Source organism: Mesoplodon bidens (genome assembly GCF_964165515.1).
Source record: "Mesoplodon bidens genome assembly, chromosome: 14".
Lineage (NCBI taxonomy): Eukaryota > Metazoa > Chordata > Mammalia > Artiodactyla > Ziphiidae > Mesoplodon > Mesoplodon bidens.
Window position 1 is genome coordinate 53,720,658 of NC_138170.1, and position 19,944 is coordinate 53,740,601.

The 19,944-nt window shown below is 37.5% G+C and overlaps 1 protein-coding gene across 3 annotated transcripts in view; it reads right to left on the bottom strand.

The window, feature by feature from the left end:
• The window catches only part of DYNC2LI1 (dynein cytoplasmic 2 light intermediate chain 1), a 46,439-nt gene that overhangs the window by 21,436 nt on the left and 5,059 nt on the right, over window positions 1-19,944 (bottom strand). For 2 of the 3 annotated variants that reach the window (XM_081254185.1, XM_081254184.1), the window contains exon 3: window positions 415-449. The exons of the other annotated variant lie outside the window; for it this stretch is intronic. In XM_081254185.1, coding sequence (XP_081110311.1) covers window positions 415-449 — 35 coding nt within the window. The remainder of the gene's footprint in view (window positions 1-414; window positions 450-19,944) is intronic. 3 annotated transcript variants of the gene reach the window in all.

Sequence of the window (19,944 nt, forward strand, 5' to 3'; positions counted from 1 at the left end):
CAACAAAGACCCAACGCAGCCAAAAATAAAAATGAATTAATTAAAAAAATATATACCCATGAGCAATTCGAAGACTAATTAACGTTCAAACAGTCATGAACTAGATAGAACTAAAAAGTTTAAATATCAGAGTAGCATAGCCCAAAAAAGCAAGTACTATGGTAGGCTGAGTAATTATGTTAATTTCTCCCCCCAAATAAGGAAATCCAATATTAATCCTGTATAATTTCTTTTTGCTTGTTGTTGGTTTTATCTTTAAAGGAGATTGTAAAAGCCATAATAAGGATTCACTAAGAATTAAAATATTTTGTTTCGGCCTCAAAATTATTCTCTTTCCATATGTCTTTTAGATTCTAACTTGCCCTACACAATAAGAAAAAGCAAATGTAGTCTAGAGGTTAACATAACACTTACCTGTCAAGACACCTTAGAATAATAGTAGTCTTTCCCTGGAAATTCAAAAAGAAAGAAATACTGTGTTAATGTCATCCACATGTAAAATTTTATTATTGTTCATAATTGTGGCCCAAAATAGCTTTTAATCACTTGAATGATAAATTACCTGGAAACTAGAAACTAGAAACTTTCAGAATTATTCCTAAGTTTGATGAGTAGAAAAAGTTAACTGTCAACTTTCCATCAGAGTGCAACTACACTGCTATTATTATAATTATAAAGTCCCGCAGATGACAAATACTAGCAAATCAAACCTCATTTTAGTGGTCAACTTGGCAGCTGTCTTAAATTTTCTCTCTACTCATCAATGCTAATTACTGGTTAAGCTGATGATTAGTGTCTTCTAAAATGTTTTAATTCCAAGTTGTTGAAGTGGAAATAAAAAAAGATAACATACAAATAAAGGACATGTTGAAAATATGTTCCAAGTAAGCACTCCAGATACCAGGTTAGAGTACTTTTTTGGGTTTGTTTTATTTCTAGGGCATGTATTTATTCTAAATTTCTTTTTAGGAGTAAGGATATATAGGATGGCATATAGGATATCCCATCTCTGCCACTAATCATGAAATTTAACTTCACATCTTAACCAGGGACTAGCTCAGTGGGTTAGATCATTGTATTTGTTTTCTTAAAACTATTTTTTTTAAACAAACAATCTCTTACAAGAAAATAGACAAAAGAGGAGCAGAGGGAAAGCTCTACCAAAGGAAACCTTTAGGATCCAAAGAAGGCAGTTTGGAAAACTCTGGACTACCAAAAACACAGACTATTTTACTATACATGTGTTTTTTTAAGCCAAGAAACCTATAATATTTACCAAAAAAAAAGGTAATCATAAATAAATGACTTCAGATTATATCTGGGCTATGATCAAATTGAATGACTTTTTTTTGGTAATGAGATATATAAATAATTGGAATAGTACTAAAAATATATATTATTGAAGGATATTTATTGGTAGGTGTTATATCAGAGTGAAAAACCAGAAACAATCTAAATGTCCCAAATAGGGAATTGATTGGCTAAATTAATAATGGCAATCTGTATAATGGAATAACATGCAGCTAACAGGAATGATGATGTAGGAATATACATACTGACATGGGAAGACATGCATAATAGATTATGCATGACCCTGTTTTCAGTTAAAAAGCTTCTTTTCCTACTTCTCTGAGATGCACATACATATATAATATGCATAGATACAGAGAGAGAGAGAAAAAAATACAAAAATGAATCCAGAGAGACATCACATGTTAACAGGGAATGTTTCCAGGTGATAACTTTGTAGGTGATTAATTTTTTTAAGAAAATAAAGATCTTCTAATTATCCTGTGCTGAACGTGTACATGTAGAATATTTTTAAAGTTTTAAATAAATGAGGACTACAATACCTAAAAATTAATGTATTCTATGTACAAGAAAGTATACAGAATTACTGTATTTTAGAATTGGAAGGAATCTTAGATAATATCTAGCCAATTTTCTCAAGTTCTCATGATCCCATAGTGTTGATTTAAATTATTTTTATTATAATTTCATTTAAATGTATAAGACTACTTGGTGGAATTCCAAATAAACTCAACTCTGGGCACTGAAGTCAACTTTTAGATTATCATTAAAATAATGATCCAAATTTAAAAAATTCACTAGTAAACTGTTGCGCTCTGAGAATGCATCCACAGACCCCTGGGTTTCCTAGTCCAAGAAGCACTGACACAGTACAAGTTCATTTAGAGACTACCAAAATGAATCCCATCTTCCCTTCTATTACTTCAATCACAGCAGCAGAGTAAACAATTACTCTACTTCTCTTCTCTGGCAAGAATCTTAGAGGCTTGTATCAGTCTACCCTCATGGGTGTCATCTCTTCTGGCTTACAGTCTCCCTCTCCCTCTCAGCTACTGTCATTAGTCTTGTTAACTTCACACCCACATGGGCATGGGCAACCCACTTAAGACCCCCGACCTCTCAGTCCCCTGTGCCTCCTCAAGAGAATTTCCTTCACTCTACTTCTGCTACATGTCACTTTCAAGGTTCTATTTTGAACCATTTCACTACTGGAAATTGTACCACTTCCAAAATCACACAAACAACACATGCTCTAACCATTTTTTAGGAATCCCCACAGGAATAACTCTTTAGCTTTAGTGAGAGGCCTCCAAAGTCCACCCATCCTTCTGGGACACAGCTGGAAACAGAGGGGTGCTCAGGCTACCTGGGCACTGATACTGCCCGGTAAAGCTGTAGCTTCACTGATGCAGAAGTTAGTTCCTGAAAGCCTCATGTCTGTTAACGTGTAGAAGCATGAAGCACAGAAATAAAATAGTATTATATATACTATATATATATATAAAATATCATAAAATAGACAGTCCCCGACTTAGGACAGTTCCACTTCTGATTTTTTGACTTTATGATGATGTGAAATTGATATACACTCACTAGAAACTACACTTTGAATTTTAAATTTTGACCTTTTCCCGGGCTAATGATATGCACTAATATACTCTCTCATGATAGTGGGCTGCAGGTCCCAGTCAGCCCCTCGATCACAAGGGTAAACAACCAATACACTTACAACCATTCTGTATGCACACAACCATTCTGTTTTTCACTTTCAACACAGTATTCAATAAGTTACATGAGATATTCAACACCTTATTATAAAATAGGCTTTGTGTTAGATAACTTTGCTCAACTGTAAGCTAATATAAGTGTTTTGAGCACATTTAAGGTAGGTTAGGCTAAGCTATGATGTAGGTTAGGTTAGATGTATTAAATGCATTTTCGACTGACGATATTTTCAACTTATGATAGGCTTACTGGGATGTAACCCCATTGTAAGTGGAGGAAGGTCTGTAATATAAACCCCAAGTAAGATGAATTTCGGCATCTGCAAGCCTCAACCTTTTTTAGACAGGGTCACCAGCAGTTCTACATCCCTGGCGGAAACTCTGTGGGCCAAGCAAAGCTGCATGAAGATATGACGCATCTGTTCCTGCTCTGTACGGCCACTTCCAAAACCTTTTTTATCCTTGGCTAAACAAGGGAAACTTACAGTCAGTGGGGAGGGGTCTCTTGCTACTAAAGTGTTCCAATGGATATGCTGTCCTTTTCACAACAATAAACAGCCCTTTGACAAACGTCATTGGCACAATTCAATTATTCCTTAAATGAGATTCCTAAAAGTGAACTAACTGAATCCAAAATATGAATATTATTTAAGATACTGACTTATTGACTTAGATATTTAAATGGATCCTGGCTTTTTTTTTTTTTTTTGCGTTACATGGGCCTCTCACTGTTGTGGCCTCTCCCATTGTGGAGCACAGGCTCCAGACGCTCAGGCTCAGTGGCCATGGCTCATGGGCCCAGCCACTCCGTGGCATGTGGGATCTTCCCAGACCGGGGCACAAACCCGTGTCCCCTGCATCGGCAGGTGGACTCTCAACCACTGCGCCACCAGGGAAGCCCCTGGATCCTGGCTTTTATACTCAACTGAGGTAGAAGACCTTAATATTTTCAAATTATGAAATAAAAAAGTTAAAATATTTTTAATTATATTTACTATTATAATTTTTCCTAGATCAATATAAGTACTTTTTAACTCACACTAAATATGGTATTAGCTAAGTATAAAATTAGTTCATTAACTTCAAGCTCAATGGTTCCATGACCATGAATTTACGCAAAATGTCTAAATATTATTTTCAAAATGTAATTATTCTAATATTAGGTGATAAAAAATAAAATAATTTATTTCATATGTAAAATTCTTTCATCTGGGTATTTTTCAATCATGTCTTAGTGAGAATGTTAATACTGTCATCAACATTATTTCTTAATTAACTGCCCCCTTATGGTACACAACACTTAAATGATTATTCTATGTGAAATTAGCTCTCTGTTGATCTAAAGGGTATGCTATACCTGTGCACCTATCAACCCATGGATTTTGGCTGACTTCTGCTAATCTGTGTGGAGATAAATGACATTACTAGGGTCAGAAATGACAAACAGATTGTTGTGTCTCAACCACCAACACTATCCTAGAATGCTGTGGATCAGATGTCATCTTCAGGCTCAGCATTAAAAGGCACCATGACTGACTGATAAGATGTGTGTGGAAGATGTGTGCCTAGTGTTTGTTGTCCTTTAAGGGACCTTGGAAAGCACCTTCTGACAACCAGATCTTAGACTATGGAAAACTGGAAAAGTAAAAATGTAGAGGTCTAGATAGCTTCCTTCCCACTTTTCTACCACCTAGAGATTCAGGTTTAGGATGAGAAAGTACGCTCTGGGAAGTGAAAGACTAGTCAATGACAAAGTTCTCTGGGCCACACTCTAGGAATACTAGAATGATTAACCCTTTAAAAAATTTTTTTCTGCAAGCTTTATTTTTTCCCTTTTCCATTATGGTTTATTACAGGATATTAAATATAGTTCCTCAGCTATACAGTAAAACCTTGTTGTTTATCCATTCTGTATTTAATAGTTTACATAGAATGATTATCCCTTGAAAAGAGAGGAAACATACGTCAAGAGGATCAGAAGACCATGCCTAGAAACTTGACAATCAAATGAGAGCAGAGAAAACAAGAGAGAAAGGTCTGGATAAATTGAGATGTCATTAGGTAAGATATTAAGAAAAATTTTTAAAGAGAATAATGGAAGAGGGTCCATGTAATTCATATGACAAAACTGCTGAGACAATGCCTTAGAATAATAAAGCCACAGATGCAAAACTACAAGTAATAAGTTCAGTATTATCACAGGAAAACAAAATGACCTCATATATATTACCAAAACCTGTGGCATGAGTGAGTGCAGTATCAATGTGAAGAATAAAAAGAGACAGAAGAGGAGGAAAAATGCAGCACACTTTGTGTATCTGTATGGAAACTTACAAACATGCAGGTGGTGGCAGCATAAACAAATGCATTTGGATGAAAATAAATAAACAGGGACTTCCCTGGCGGCATAGTGGTGACAGTCTGCCTGCCAATACAGGGGACACAAGTTTAAGCCCTGGTCCGTGAGGATCCCACATGCTGCGGAGCAACTAAGCCCGTGCACCACAACTACTGAGCCTGTGCTCTAGAGCCCGCAAGCCACAACTACTGAGCCTGCATGCCACAACTACTGAAGACCGCGCACCTAGAGCCTGTGGTCTGCAACAAGCCACCGCAATGAGAAGCCCACGCATCACAACAAAGAGTAGCCCCCACCTGCCACAACTAGAGAAAGCCTGCATGCAGCAACGAAGACCCAACACAGCCAAAAATAAATTGAAAAAAAAAGTTTAAAAAAAGAAAAAAAATGAACAGGGACTTCCCTGGTGGCACAGTGGTTGAGAGTCTGCCTGCCAATGCAGGGGACATGAGTTTGAGCCCTGGTCAGGGTGGATCCCACATGGCATGGAGCAACTAAGCCCGTGCGCCACAACTACTGAGCCTGCGCTCTAGAGCCTGCAAGCCACAACTACTGAAGCCCGCGTGCCACAACTACTGAAGCCCGTGTGCCTAGAGCCCGTGCTCTGCAACAAGGGAGTCCTCTGCGATGAGAGGGCTGCACACTGTGGCAGGGAGTAGCCCCCGCTTGCTGCAGCTGGACGAAGCCTACACACAGCAACGAAGATCCAACACAGCCAAAAATAAATAAATAAATAAATAAATAAATAAATGTTTAAAAAAAGAAAATAAATGAACAGAATGCATGTAATCTCATGGAAGTATACTAGAGACTGTAGCCTGACCATATGAAATGAATAATACATAGGATATCTCATGACACACATCACAAGAGAAACACAGGCAAAGTATAATAGTGTAGGGGATAACAACTATTCAAGACAGTTTCTAAGTCAGTTTGAATTGAGTTTTCTGTCACTTCCAAAGGAAATAATCCAGACTCACACAGAAACTAGGGTCAAAGAGAGGTTAAGTGACTCGTTCCAACCTAGAATTCTATACCTAGATAAACTTTCAATCCAGAGTGAGGGTAAAATAAAGACATTTTAGATATGCAAGGTCTCAAAAATTTTACTACCAATGTATACTTTCCCAGGAAACTACAAAAGAATGTGCTCCGCAAAGATAAGTGAGTAAACCAAGGAAATGGAAGACACAGGATCCAGGAAACTGAAGCTCCAACACAAGAAAGATGCAAAGGGAGTCCCCAAGATGTTGGGGAGGGACAGTAGCTATGCAGCTGCCCCCAGGAATAACCAGTACAGAATACACAGAAAGTTCAAAGATGGGAGGACTCTGGCTGGAGAGGGGTACTTTCAGATGATTTGATACAATTGACCACATGAAGATTTGCATTGACCATCTGTTGGGGATTGTGGAAAAAATTAGCAATAGGTACATGGGGAGGCAGCTTCAAGGATGGTTCCCCAACTGGAAAACCAATTAAATTTCAAGTCCCACCAGTGGAACACTGCACCACGACACTGAGATATACTGATAGTTCCCTCTTCCCCTGAGACCTCACCCTGGAAGTGACTTTTTATCTTCTTTTGGTCCAACAGTGAGAGGCAGAAACAAGATGGCAGAGAAGAAGGACTTGAGCTCACCTCCTCCCATGAAAACATCAAAATCACAACTAACTGCTGAACAACCATCGACAAGAAAAGACTCAAACCTACCAAAAAAGATATTCTACGTCCAAAGACAAAGAAGAAGATGGTAGGAGGGGCACTTTGACAATATAATCAAATCCCACACCCTCTGGGTGGGTGACCCACAAACTGGAAAATAATTATATCTCAGAGGTTCTCCCACAGGAATGAGAGTTCTGAGCCCCACGTCAGGCTCCCCATCCTGGGGGTGTTTGGCTTCAGGAGGAGGAGCCCCAAGAGCATTTTGTTTTGAAGCCCAGTGGGGCTTGAGTGCAGGAGCTCCACAGGACTGGGGGAAACAGAGATTCCACTCTTGGAGGGCGCACACAAGGTTTCACGTGCACTGGGATCCAGGGCAAAGCAGTGACTCCATAGGAGCCTGGGCCAGACCTACTGGAAGGTCCTGGAGGATTTCCTGGGGAGGCAGAGGTCGTCTGTGGCTCACTGTGGCAGCAAGAACACTGGTGGCAGAGGCCCCAGCAAATATTCATTGGTGTGAGCTCTCCTGGAGGTCACCACTTTGGTACTGAGACCTAGCCACAACAGCCTACAGGCTCCAGTGCTGGGACACCTTAGGCCAAACAACCAACAGGTAGGAATCCAGCACCACCCATCAGCAGACAGGCTACCTAAAGTCATCCTGATCTCACAGCCATCTCTAAACACACCCTTTAACATGGCCCTACCCACCAGAGGGACAAGACCCAGCTCCATCCACCAGTGGGCAGGCACCAGTCCCTCCCACCAGGAAGCCTGCATAAGCCCCTGGACCAACCTCACCCACCTGGGGGCAGACACCAGAAGCGAGAGGAGCTACAATCCTGCAGCCTGAGGAACAGAGGCCATAAACACAGAAAGTTAGACAAAATGAGACAGTAGAGAAATATGTTCCAGATGAAGGAACAAGATAAAACTCCAGAAGAACAAGTGAAGTGGAGATAGGCAATCTTCCTGAAAAAGAAGTCAGAGTAACCATAGTAAAGATGATCCGAGATCTTGGAAAAAGAATGGAGGCACAGACCAAGAAGATACATGAAATGTTTAACAAAGATCTAGAAGATTTAAAGAACAGAGATGAACAATACAATAACTGGAATGAAAAATACACTATAAGGAATCAATAGCAGAATAAATGAGGCAGAAGAAGGAATAAGTGAGCTGGAAGACAGATGGGTGGAAATCACTGCTGCAGAACAGAAAAAAGAAAAAAGTATGAAAAGAAACGAGGACAGTCTAAGAGACCTCTGGGACAATATTAAATGCACCAACATTCACATTATAGGGGTCCTAGAAAGAGAAGAGAGAAAGGGCCTGAAAAGATATTTGGAGAGATAATAGCAGAAAACTTCCCTAACATGGGAAAGGAAACACTCAAGTCCAGGAAGCACAGAGAGTCCCATACAGGATAAACCCAAGGAAGAACGTGCCAAGACACATATTAATCAAATTGACAAAAATTAAAGACAAAGAGAAAATAGTAAAAGCAACAAACAACCTTATGGGGTTTCCCTTGTTGTTATCAGCTGATTTTTCAGCAGAAACTCTGCAGGCCAGAAGGGAGTGGCATGATATATTTAAAGTGATGGAAGGGAAAAACCTACAACCAAGAATACTCTACACAGCAAGGCTCTTGTTCAGGTTTGATGGAGAAATCAAAAGGTTAGAGATAAGCAAAAGCTGCAAGAATTCAGCACCACCAAACCAGCTAAAGGAATTTCCCTAGGCAGAAAAGAGAAGGCCACAACTAGAAACAAGAAAATTACAAATGGGAAAGCTCACCAGTAAAGGCAAACGTATAATAAAGGTCAGAAATCATCCACACACAAATATGATATCAAAACCAGCAATTGTGAGAGTACAAATGCAAGATATTGGAAATGCATTTGAGACTAAGAGACCAGCAACTTAAAACAATATTGTTTATATAAAGACTGCTATATGAAAACCTCATGGTAACTGCAAACCGAAAATCTACAATAGACATACACACACACAAAAAAAGTAATCCAAACACAACACTAAAGATAGTCATCGAATCACATGAGAACAAAAGAGGAAGGGAGGAAAAAAGACCTACAAAAACAAACCCAAAACAATTAAGAAAATGGCAATAAGAACACAACATATCGATAATTACCTTAAATGTAAATGGATTAAATGCTCCAACCAAAAGACATAGACTGGCTGAATGGATAACAAAAATAAGACCTGTATATATGCTGTCTACAAGAGACCCACTTCAGATCTAGTGACACATGCAGACTGAAAGTGAGGGGATGGAAAAAGGTATTCCAGGCAAATGGAAATCAAAAGAAAGCTGGGGTAGTATTACTCATATCAGACAAGATAGACTTTAAAATAAAGATGGTTACAAGAGGCAAAGAAGGACACTACATAATGATCAAGGGATCAATCCAAGAAAAAGAGGGAACTCTACTCAGTACTCTGTGATACTCTATATGAGAAAAGAATCTAAAAAAGAATGAATATATATATATATATATGTATGTATAACTGAATCACTGTGCTGTACACCTGAAACTAACATAACACTATAAATCAACTATACTCCAATAAATTATTTTAAAAAATCCAAGAAGGAGATGTAACAATTGTTTACATATATGTTCCCAACAAAGAAGTACCTCAATATATAAGACAAATACTAACAGCCATAAAAAGAGAAAGTGACAGTCACAGTCCCCAGTAGTGGGGGACCTTAACATCCCAATTACATCAATGGACAGATCATCCAGACAGCAAATCAATAAGGAAACATAGGCCTTAAATGATACACTAGACCAGATGGACTTAATTGATATTTACAGAACATTCCATCTGAAAGCAGCAGAATACACATTCTCTCAAGTGCACATGGAACATTCTCCAGGATAGATCACATGCTGGGCCACAAAGCAAGCCTCAGGAAATTTAAGAAAACTGAAATCATATCAAGCATCTCTCCTGACCACAACATTATGAGCTTAGAAATCGACTACAAGAAAAAAACTGTAAAAAACACAAACACATGGAGGCTAAACAATAGGTTACTAAACAACCAATGGATCACTGAAGAAATCAAAGAAGAAATTAAAAAATACATAGAGAAAAATGAAAATGAAAACATGATGATCCAAAACCTGTGGGAGAGGGCAGACAGCAGAAGCAAGAAGAACTACAATCCTGCAGCCTGTGGAACAAAAACCACATTCACAGAAAGACAGACAAGATGAAAAGGCAGAGGGCTATGTACCAGATGAAGGAACAAGATAAAACCCCAGAAAAACAACTAAATGAAGTGGAGATAGGCAATCTTCCAGAAAAAGTATTCAGAATAATGATAGTGAAGATGATTCAGGACCTCGGAAAAAGAATGGAGGCAAAGATCGAGAAGATGCAAGAAATGTTTAACAAAGATCTAGAAGAATTAAAGAACAAACAAACAGAGATGAACAATACAATAACTGAAATGAAAAATACACTAGAAGGAATCAATAGCAGAATAACTGAGGCAGAAGAACGGATAAGTGACCTGGAAGAAAGAATGGTGGAATTCACTGCTGCAGAACAGAATAAAGAAAAAAGAATGAAAAGAAATGAAGACAGCCTAAGAGACTTCTGGGATAATATTAAATGCAACAACATTCGCGTGATAGGGGTCCCAGAAGGAGAAGAGAGAGAGAAAGGACCAGAGAAAATATTTGAAGAGATTAGTGAAAAATTTCCCTAACACAGGAAAGGAAATAGCCACCCAAGTCCAGGAAGCACAGAGAGTCCCAGGCAGGATAAACTCAAGGAGAAACACACCGAGACACATAGTAATCAAACTGGCAAAAATAAAAGACAAAGAAAAATTAATGAAAGCAGCAAGGGAAAAACAACAAATAACATACAAGGGAACTCCCATAAGGTTAACAGCTGATTTCTCAGCAGACACTCTACAAGCCAGAAGGGAGTGGCACAATATACTTAAAAGTGATGAAAGGGAAGAACCTACAACCAAGATTACTCTACCCAGCAAGGATCTCATTCATTTGACGGAGAAATCAAAAGCTTTACAGACAAGCAAAAACTAAGACAATTCAGCACCACCAAACCCGCTCTACAACAAATGCTAAAGGAACTTCTCTAAGTGGGAAACACAAGAGAAGAAAAGGACCTACAAAAACCCAAAACAATTAAGAAAATGGTCATAGGAACATACATATAGATAATTACCTTAAAGGTGAATGGATTAAATGCTCCAACAAAAGACACAGGCTTGCTGAATGGATACAAAAACAAGACCCATCTATATGCTGTCTACAAGAGACTCACTTCAGACCTAGGGACACATACAGACTGAAAGTGAGGGGATGGAAAAAGATATTCCATGCAAATGGAAATCAAAAGAAAGCTGGAGTAGCAATACTCATATCAGATAAAATAGACTTTAAAATAAAGAATGTTACAAGAGACAAGGAAGGATACTATATAATGATCAAGGGATCAATCCAAGAAGAAGATATAACAATTATAAATATATATGCACCCAACATAGGAGCACCTCAATACATAAGGCAACTGCTAACAGCTGTAAAACAGGAAAACGACAGTAACACAATAATAGTGGGGGACTTTAAAACCTCACTTACACCAATGGACAGATCATCCAAAATGAAAATAAATAAGGAAACAGAAGCTTTAAATGACACAATAGACCGGATAGATTTAATTGATATTTATAGGACATTCCATCCAAAAACAGCAGATTACACTTTCTTCTCAAGTGCGCATGGAACATTCTCCAGGATAGAGCACATCCTGGGTCACAAATCAAGCCTCAGTAAATTTAAGAAAACTGAAATCATATCAAGCATCTTTTCTGACCACAATGCTATGAGATTAGAAATCAATTACAGGGAAAAAAACGTAAAAAACACAAACACATGGAGGCTAAACAATACGTTACTAAATAACCAAGAGATCACTGAAGAAATTAAAGAGGAAATCAAAAAATACCTAGAGACAAATGACAATGAAAACACGACAATCCAAAACCTATGGGATGCATCAAAAGCAGTTCTAAAAGGGAAGTTTATAGCCATACAAGCCTGCCTCAAGAAACAAGAAAAATCTCAAATAAACAATCTAATGTTACACTTAAAGGAACTAGAGAAAGAAGAAAAAACAAAACCCAAAGTTAGCAGGAGGAAAGAAATCATCAAGATCACAGCAGAAATAAATGAAATAGAAACAAAGAAAACAATAGCAAAGGTCAATAAAACTAAAAGCTGGTTCTTTGAGAAGATAAACAAAATGGGTAAACCATTAGCCAGACTCATCAAGAAAAAGAGGGAGAGGACTCAAATCAATAAAATTGGAAATGAAAAAGGAGAAGTTACAACAGACACTGCAGAAATACAAAGCATCCTAAGAGACTACTACAAGCAACTCTACGCTAATAAAATGGACAACCTGGAAGAAATGGACAAATTCTTAGAAAGGTATAACCTTCAAAGACTGAATGGGGAAGAAATAGAAGATATGAACAGACCAATCACAAGTAATGAAATTGAAACTGTGATTAAAATGCTTCCAACAAGGGCTTCCCTGGTGGTGCAGTGGTTAAGAATCCACCTGCCAATGCAGGGGACCGGGTTCGAGCCCTGGTCTGGGAAGTTCCCACATGCCATGGAGCAACGAAACCCAGGTGCCACAACTACTGAGCCTGCGCTCTACAGCCCACGAGCCACAAGTACTGAAGCTCGCGTGACTAGAGCATGTGCTCCGCAACAAGAGAATCCACTGCAATGAGAAGCCTGCCCATGGCAATGAAGAGTAGCCCCCACTTGCTGCAACTAGAGAAAGCATGCACGCAGCAAGAAAGACCCAACACAGCCAAAAATAAATAAAATAAATAAACTAATTAATTTTTAAAAATCATATTAAAAAGTTATAGAAAAAAAAATCTTCCAACAAACAAAAGTCCAGGACCAGATGGCTTCACAGGTGAATTCTATCAAATATTTAGAGAAGAGCTAACACCCATCCTTCTCAAACTCTTCCAAAAAACTGCGGAGTAAGGAAAACCCCCAAACTCATTCTATGAGGCCACCATCACCCTGATACCAAAACCAGACAAAGCTACTACAAAAAAAAGAAAATTATAGACCAATATCACTGATGAATATAGATGAAAAAATCCTCAACAAAATACTAGCAAACAGAATCCAACAACACATTAAAAGGATCATACACCATGATCAAGTGGGATTTATCCCAGGGATGCAAGGATTCTTCAATATACACAAATCAATCAATGTGATACACCATGTTAAGAAACTGAATAAAAACCATATGATTATCTCAATAGATGCAGAAAAAGCTTTTGACAAAATTCCACATCCATTTATGATAAAAAAAACTCTCCAGAAAGTGGGCATAGAGGGAACCTACCTCTACATAATAAAGGCCATATATGACAAACCCACAGCAAACTTCATTCTCAATGGTGAAAAACTGAAAGCATTTCCTCTAAGATCAGGAACAAGACAAGGATGTCCACTCTCACCACTATTATTCAACATAGTTTTGGAAGTTTTAGCCACTGCAATCAGAGAAGAAAAAGAAATAAAAGGAATCCAAACTGGAAAAGAAGAAGTAAAACTGTCACTGTTTGCAGATGACATGATACTATACATAGATAATCCTAAAGATGCCACCAGAACACTACTGGAGCTAATCAATGAATTTGGTAAAGTTGCAGGATACAAAATAAATGCACAGAAATCTCTTGCATCTCTTGCAAATTCCTATACACTAATGATGAAAAATCTGAAAGAGAAATTAAGGAAACACTCCCATTTACCATTGCAACAAAAAGAATAAAATACCTAGGAATAAACCTACCTAGGGAGACAAAAGACCTGTACGCAGAAAACTATAAGACACTGATGAAAGAAATTAAAGATGATACCAACAGATGGAGAGATATACCATGTTCCTGGATTGGAAGAATCAATATTGTGAAAATGACTATACTACCCAAAGCAATCTACAGATTGAATGCAATCCCTATCAAATTACCAATGGCATTTTTTTTACAGAACTAGAACAAAAAATCTTAAAATTTGTATGGAGACACAAAGGACCCCTAATAGCCAAAGCAGTCTTGAGGGGAAAAAACGGAGCTGGAGGAATCAGACTCCCTGACTTCAGACTATACTACAAAGCTACAGTAATCAAGACAGTATGGTACTGGCACAAAAACAGAAATATAGATCAGTGGAACAGGATAGAAAGCCTAGAGATAAACCCACGCACCTATGGTCAATTAATCTATGACAAAGGAGGCAAGGATATACAATGGAGAAAAGACAGTCTCTTCAATAAGTGGTGCTGGGAAAACTGGACAGCTACATGTAAAAGAATGAAATTAGAACACTCCCTAACACCATACACAAAAATAAACACAAAATGGATTAGAGACCTAAATGTAAGACCAGGCACTATAAAACTCTTAGAGGAAAGCATAGGAAGAACACTCTTTGACATAAATCACAGCGAGATCTTTTTTGATACACCTCCTAGAGTAATGGAAATAAAACCAAAAATAAACAAATGGGACCTAATGAAACTTCAAAGCTTTTGCACAGCAAAGGAAACCATAAACAAGATGAAAAGACAACCCTCAGAACAGGAGAAAATATTTGCAAATGAAGCAACTGACAAAGGATTAATCTCCAAAACATATAAACAGCTTATGCAGCTCAATATTAAAAAAACAAACAACCCAATCAAAAAATGGGCAGAAGACCTAAATAGACATTTCTCCAAAGAAGACATACAGATGGCCAAGAGGCACAAGAAAAGCTGCTCAACATCACTAATTGTTAGAGAAATGCAAATCAAAACTAAATTGAGGTATCACCTCACACCAGTTAGAATGGGTATCATCAGAAAATCTACAAAGAACAAATGCTGGAGAGGGTGTGGAGAAAAGGGAACCCTCCTGCACTATTGGTAGGAATGTAAATTGATACAGCCACTATGGAGAACAGTATGGAGGTTCCTTGAAAAACTAAAAATAGAATTACCATATGATCCAGCAATCTCACTATTGGGCATATACCCAGAGAAAACCATAATTCAAAAAGACACATGCACCCCAATGTTCACTGCAGCACTATTTACAATAGCCAGGTCATGGAAGCAACCTAAATGCCCATCGACAGACGAATGGATAGAGAAGATGTGGTACATATATACAATGGAATATTACTCGGCCATAAAAAAGAACAGAATTGGGTCATTTGTAGAGACGTGGATGCATCTAGAGACTGTCATATAGAGTGAAGCAAGTCAGAAGGAGAAAAAAAATATCATATATTAACGCATATATGTGGAACCTAGAAAATGGTACAGATGAATCGGTTTGCAGAGCAGAAATTGAGACACAGAAGCAGAGAACAAACGTATGGACACCAAGGGGGTTAAGCGGCGGGGGGTGGTGGTGTGATGAATTGGGCAATTGGGAGTGACACGTATACACTGTTGTGTATAAAATTGATGACTAATAACGACCCGCTGTGTAAAAAATTAATAAAATTAAAACAAACAAACAAACAAAAACCAAAATCTATGGGACGCAGCAAAAGCAGTTCTAAGAGGGAAGTTTATAGCCATACAATCTTACCTCAGGAACAAGAAAACTCTCAAACAACCTAACCTTATACCTAAAGCAACTAAAGAAAGAAGAACAAACAAAACCCAAAGTCAGTAGAAGGAAAGAAATCATAAAGGTCAGAGCAGAAATAAATGAAATAGAGATGAAAACAATAAAAAAGATCAATAAAACTAAAAGCTGGTTCTTTGAAAAGATAAACAAATTGATAAACCTTTAGCCAGACTCATCAAGAAAAAAAAGGGAGAGGGCTCAAATCAAGAAAATAAGAAATGAAAAAGGAGAAGTTACAACTGACACCGCAAAGGATCATAAGAGACTACCACAAGCAACTATATGCCAATAAAATGGACGACCAAGAAGAAATGGACAAATTCTTAGAAAGGAACAATCTTCTAAGACTAAACCAGGAAGAAATAGAAAATAGGAACAGACCAATCACAAGTACTGAAATTGAAACTGTGATTTAAAAAACTACCAACAAACAGAAGTCCAGGACCAGATGGTTTCACAGGCAAATTCTATCAAACATTTACAGGAGAGTTAACAACTATCCTGAAACTCTTCTAAAAATTGCAGAGGAAGGAATACTCCTAATCTCATTCTACAAGGCCACCATCACCCGGATACCAAAACCAGACCACACAAAAAAGAAAATTACAGGCCAATATCACTGATAAACATAGATGCAAAAATCTGCAACAAAATACTTGCAAACCAAATCCAACAATACATTAAAAGAATCATACACCATGATCATGAAAGTAGGATTTAACCCAGGGATGCAATGATTTTTCAACACCCACAAATCGGTCAGTGTGATACACTAAATTAACAAATTGAAGAATAAAAACCATATGATCATCTTAATAGATGCAGAAAAAGCTTTTGATAAAAAACACCCATTTATGATAAAAACTCTCCAGAAAGTGGGCATAGAGGGAACCTACCTCAACATAATAAAGGTCATACATGACAAACCCACAGCTAACATCGTACTCAACTGTGAAAAGCTGAAAGCATTTCCTCTAAGATCAGGAACTAGACAAGGATGTCCACTCTCACCACTTTTATTCAACATAGTTCTGGAAGTCCTAGCCATGACAATCAGAGAAGAAAAAGAAATAAAAGGAATCCAAACTGGAAAAGAAGTAAAACTGTCACTGTTTGCAGATGACACGATACTACACATAGAAAATCCTAAAGATGGTACCAGAAAACTACTAGAGCTCATCAATGAATTCAGTAAAGTTGCAGAATACAAAATTAATACACAGAAATCTGTTGCATTTCTATACACTAACAACGAAATATCAGAAAGAGAAATTAAAGAAACAATCCCATTTACCATCACATCAAGAAGAATAAAATACTTAGGAATAAACCTACCTAAGAAGGCAAAAGACCTGTACTCTGAAAAGTGTAAGATGCTGATGAAAGAAATCGAAGATGACACAAACAGATGGAGAGATTATACCATGTTCTTGGACTAGAAGAATCAATACTGTCAAAATGACTTTATGACTCAGGGCAATCTACAGACTCAATATAATCTCTATCAAATTACCAATGGCATTTTTCACAGAACTAGAACAAAAAAATTAAAATTTGTATGGAAACACAAAAGACCCCGAATAGCCAAAGCAATCCTGAGAAAGAAAAAAAGAGCTGGAGGAATAGGCTCCTATAGAAATATAGATCAATGGAACAGGATAGAAAGCCGAGAAACAAACCCACACACCTATGGTCAATTAATCTACAACAAAGGAGGCAAGAACATACAATGAAGAAAAGACAGTCTCTTCAGTAAATGGTGCTGGGAAAACTGGACAGCTATACGTAAAAGAATGAAATTAGAACATTCTCTAACACCACACACAAAAATAAACTAAAAATGGATTAAAGACCTAAATGTAAGGCCAGATACTATAAAACTCTTAGAGGGAAACATAGGCAAAACACTTCTAGATCCACCTCCTAGAGTAGTGAAAATAACAAATGGGAACTAAGTAAACTTAAAGGTTTTTGCACAGCAAAGTAAACTGTAAAGAAAATGAAAAGGCAACTCTCAGAATGGGAGAAAATATTTGCAAATGATGTGACTGACAAGGAATGAATCTCCAAAATATACAAATAGCTCAATATCAAAAAAACCCCAAACAAACCCAATCAAAAAATGGGCAGAAGACCTAAATAGATATTTCACCAAAGAAGACATACAGATGGCCAAAAGCACATAAAAAGATGCTCAACATCACTAATTATTAGAGAAAGGCAAACCAAAACTACAATGAGGTATCACCTCACTCCAGTCAGAATGGCCATCATCAAAAAGTCTACAAACAATAAGTGCTGGAGAAGGTGTGGAGAAAAGGGAACCGTCCTACACCTTGGTGGGAATATAAATTGGTACAACCACTATGGAGAACAGTATGGAGGTTCCTTAACAAACTAAAATAGAGCTACCATACAATCTAGCAATCCCACTCCTGGGCATATATATGGAGAAAACCATAATTTGGAAAGATACATGCAACCTGATGTTCATGCAGCACTATTTATGATGTTCATGCCAAGACATGGAAGCAACCTAAATGTCCATCGACAGAGGAATGGATAAAGAAGATGTGGTACATATATACAATGGACTATTACTCAGCCATAAAAAAAGAATGAAATAATACCATTTGCAGCAACATGGATGGACCTGGAGATTATTATACTAAGTGAAGTAAGTCAGACAAAGGCAAATATCACATGCTATCATTTATATGTGGAATCTAAAAAAAATGATACAAATGAACTTATTTACTAAACAGAAACAGACTCAACAGTTTTCAAAAACAAACTTATTGTTACCAAAGGGGAAAGGTGGCAGGAGGGATAAATTAGGAGATGGGATTAACATAAACACACTACTATATTTAAAATAGATAATCAACAAGGACCTACTGTATAGCACAGGTACCTCTACTCAATATTCTGTAATAACCTATGTGGGAAAAGAATCTGAAAAAGAATGTATGTATATGTATAACTGAATCACTTTGCTGTACACCTGAAACTAACACAACATTGTAAATCAACTATACTCCAATATAAAATAAAAATTTTTTTTAAAGGGATGGTCCCAAATGAGCCCAGCCTCCTGGTATTCACAGCCATCTGTAGTCCCTCACACTGCACTGCTCTTTTTGATCAACAGCATATGGCAAAAGTGATGGCATGTCGCTTCCAAAATTAGGTTATAAAAGACTGTAGCCTCTGTCTCAGGTAACCTCTCACTTTTGATCTCTCACTCTGGAGGAAGCAAGCTGCCATGTTGTATGCAGCCTTGTTGAGAGGTCCACATGGCAAAGAACTAAAGCCTCTGGCCAAGAGCCAGCAAGGAACTGATGCCTCTTGCCAGCAATCATGTTGAGGAGCCTGGAAACTGATTCTCCAGTTCAGTCGAGGCGAGAAATAACTTTAGTCCCAGATGACATCTTGACTACAACTTTATGAAAATTCTTAAGCAGAACCACGCAACTAAGGTGCTCTCAGAGCCCAGACCCTCAGAAACTGGGTGAGATAATGTTTGTTGTTTTAAAATAAGTTTTGAGGTAATTTATTATGTAGCAATAGATAACTAATGCATGTAAAAACTAAGGTACATATAAAAACTAGGCAAATAAAAAACAAAGAAGTTTTAAACTTCAGGAAAAAGTTACTTGAGAAAGGAAATATAATCACAGTTCTGCACTTGGCACACCAGCAAAAATGATTTAGACACTTATAATAAAATAAACTAACACTGAATATTGATTCAGCCCAACATGATAATAGCATTCAGCCCAACATGATAATAGCAATGATATTACTAGAAGTGGGAGTTTGAGAGAGATGGGGAAGTAAATACTCTTCTACTATTATCAGAAATTCAACAGATAGTGTATAATATTGAAAGTCTGGAAACAGCCCATAAGCACATTATTCAGAAATATAGAAGTAAATTACAGAAGAAACAGTAAAGGATATGAAAGTGGTGGCTTTGAGTAGAGATTCTGAATGATGTGGAGAGATTTGTTATTTTACTTTATGTACCTTTGGTAATTTTTTTTAAGGTAGGTGTATTTTATTTTCATCTTATACATGAGGAAACAGACACAGAGAGATTAAGCAACTTGATCAACATGCACAAAGATGTTCATCATAG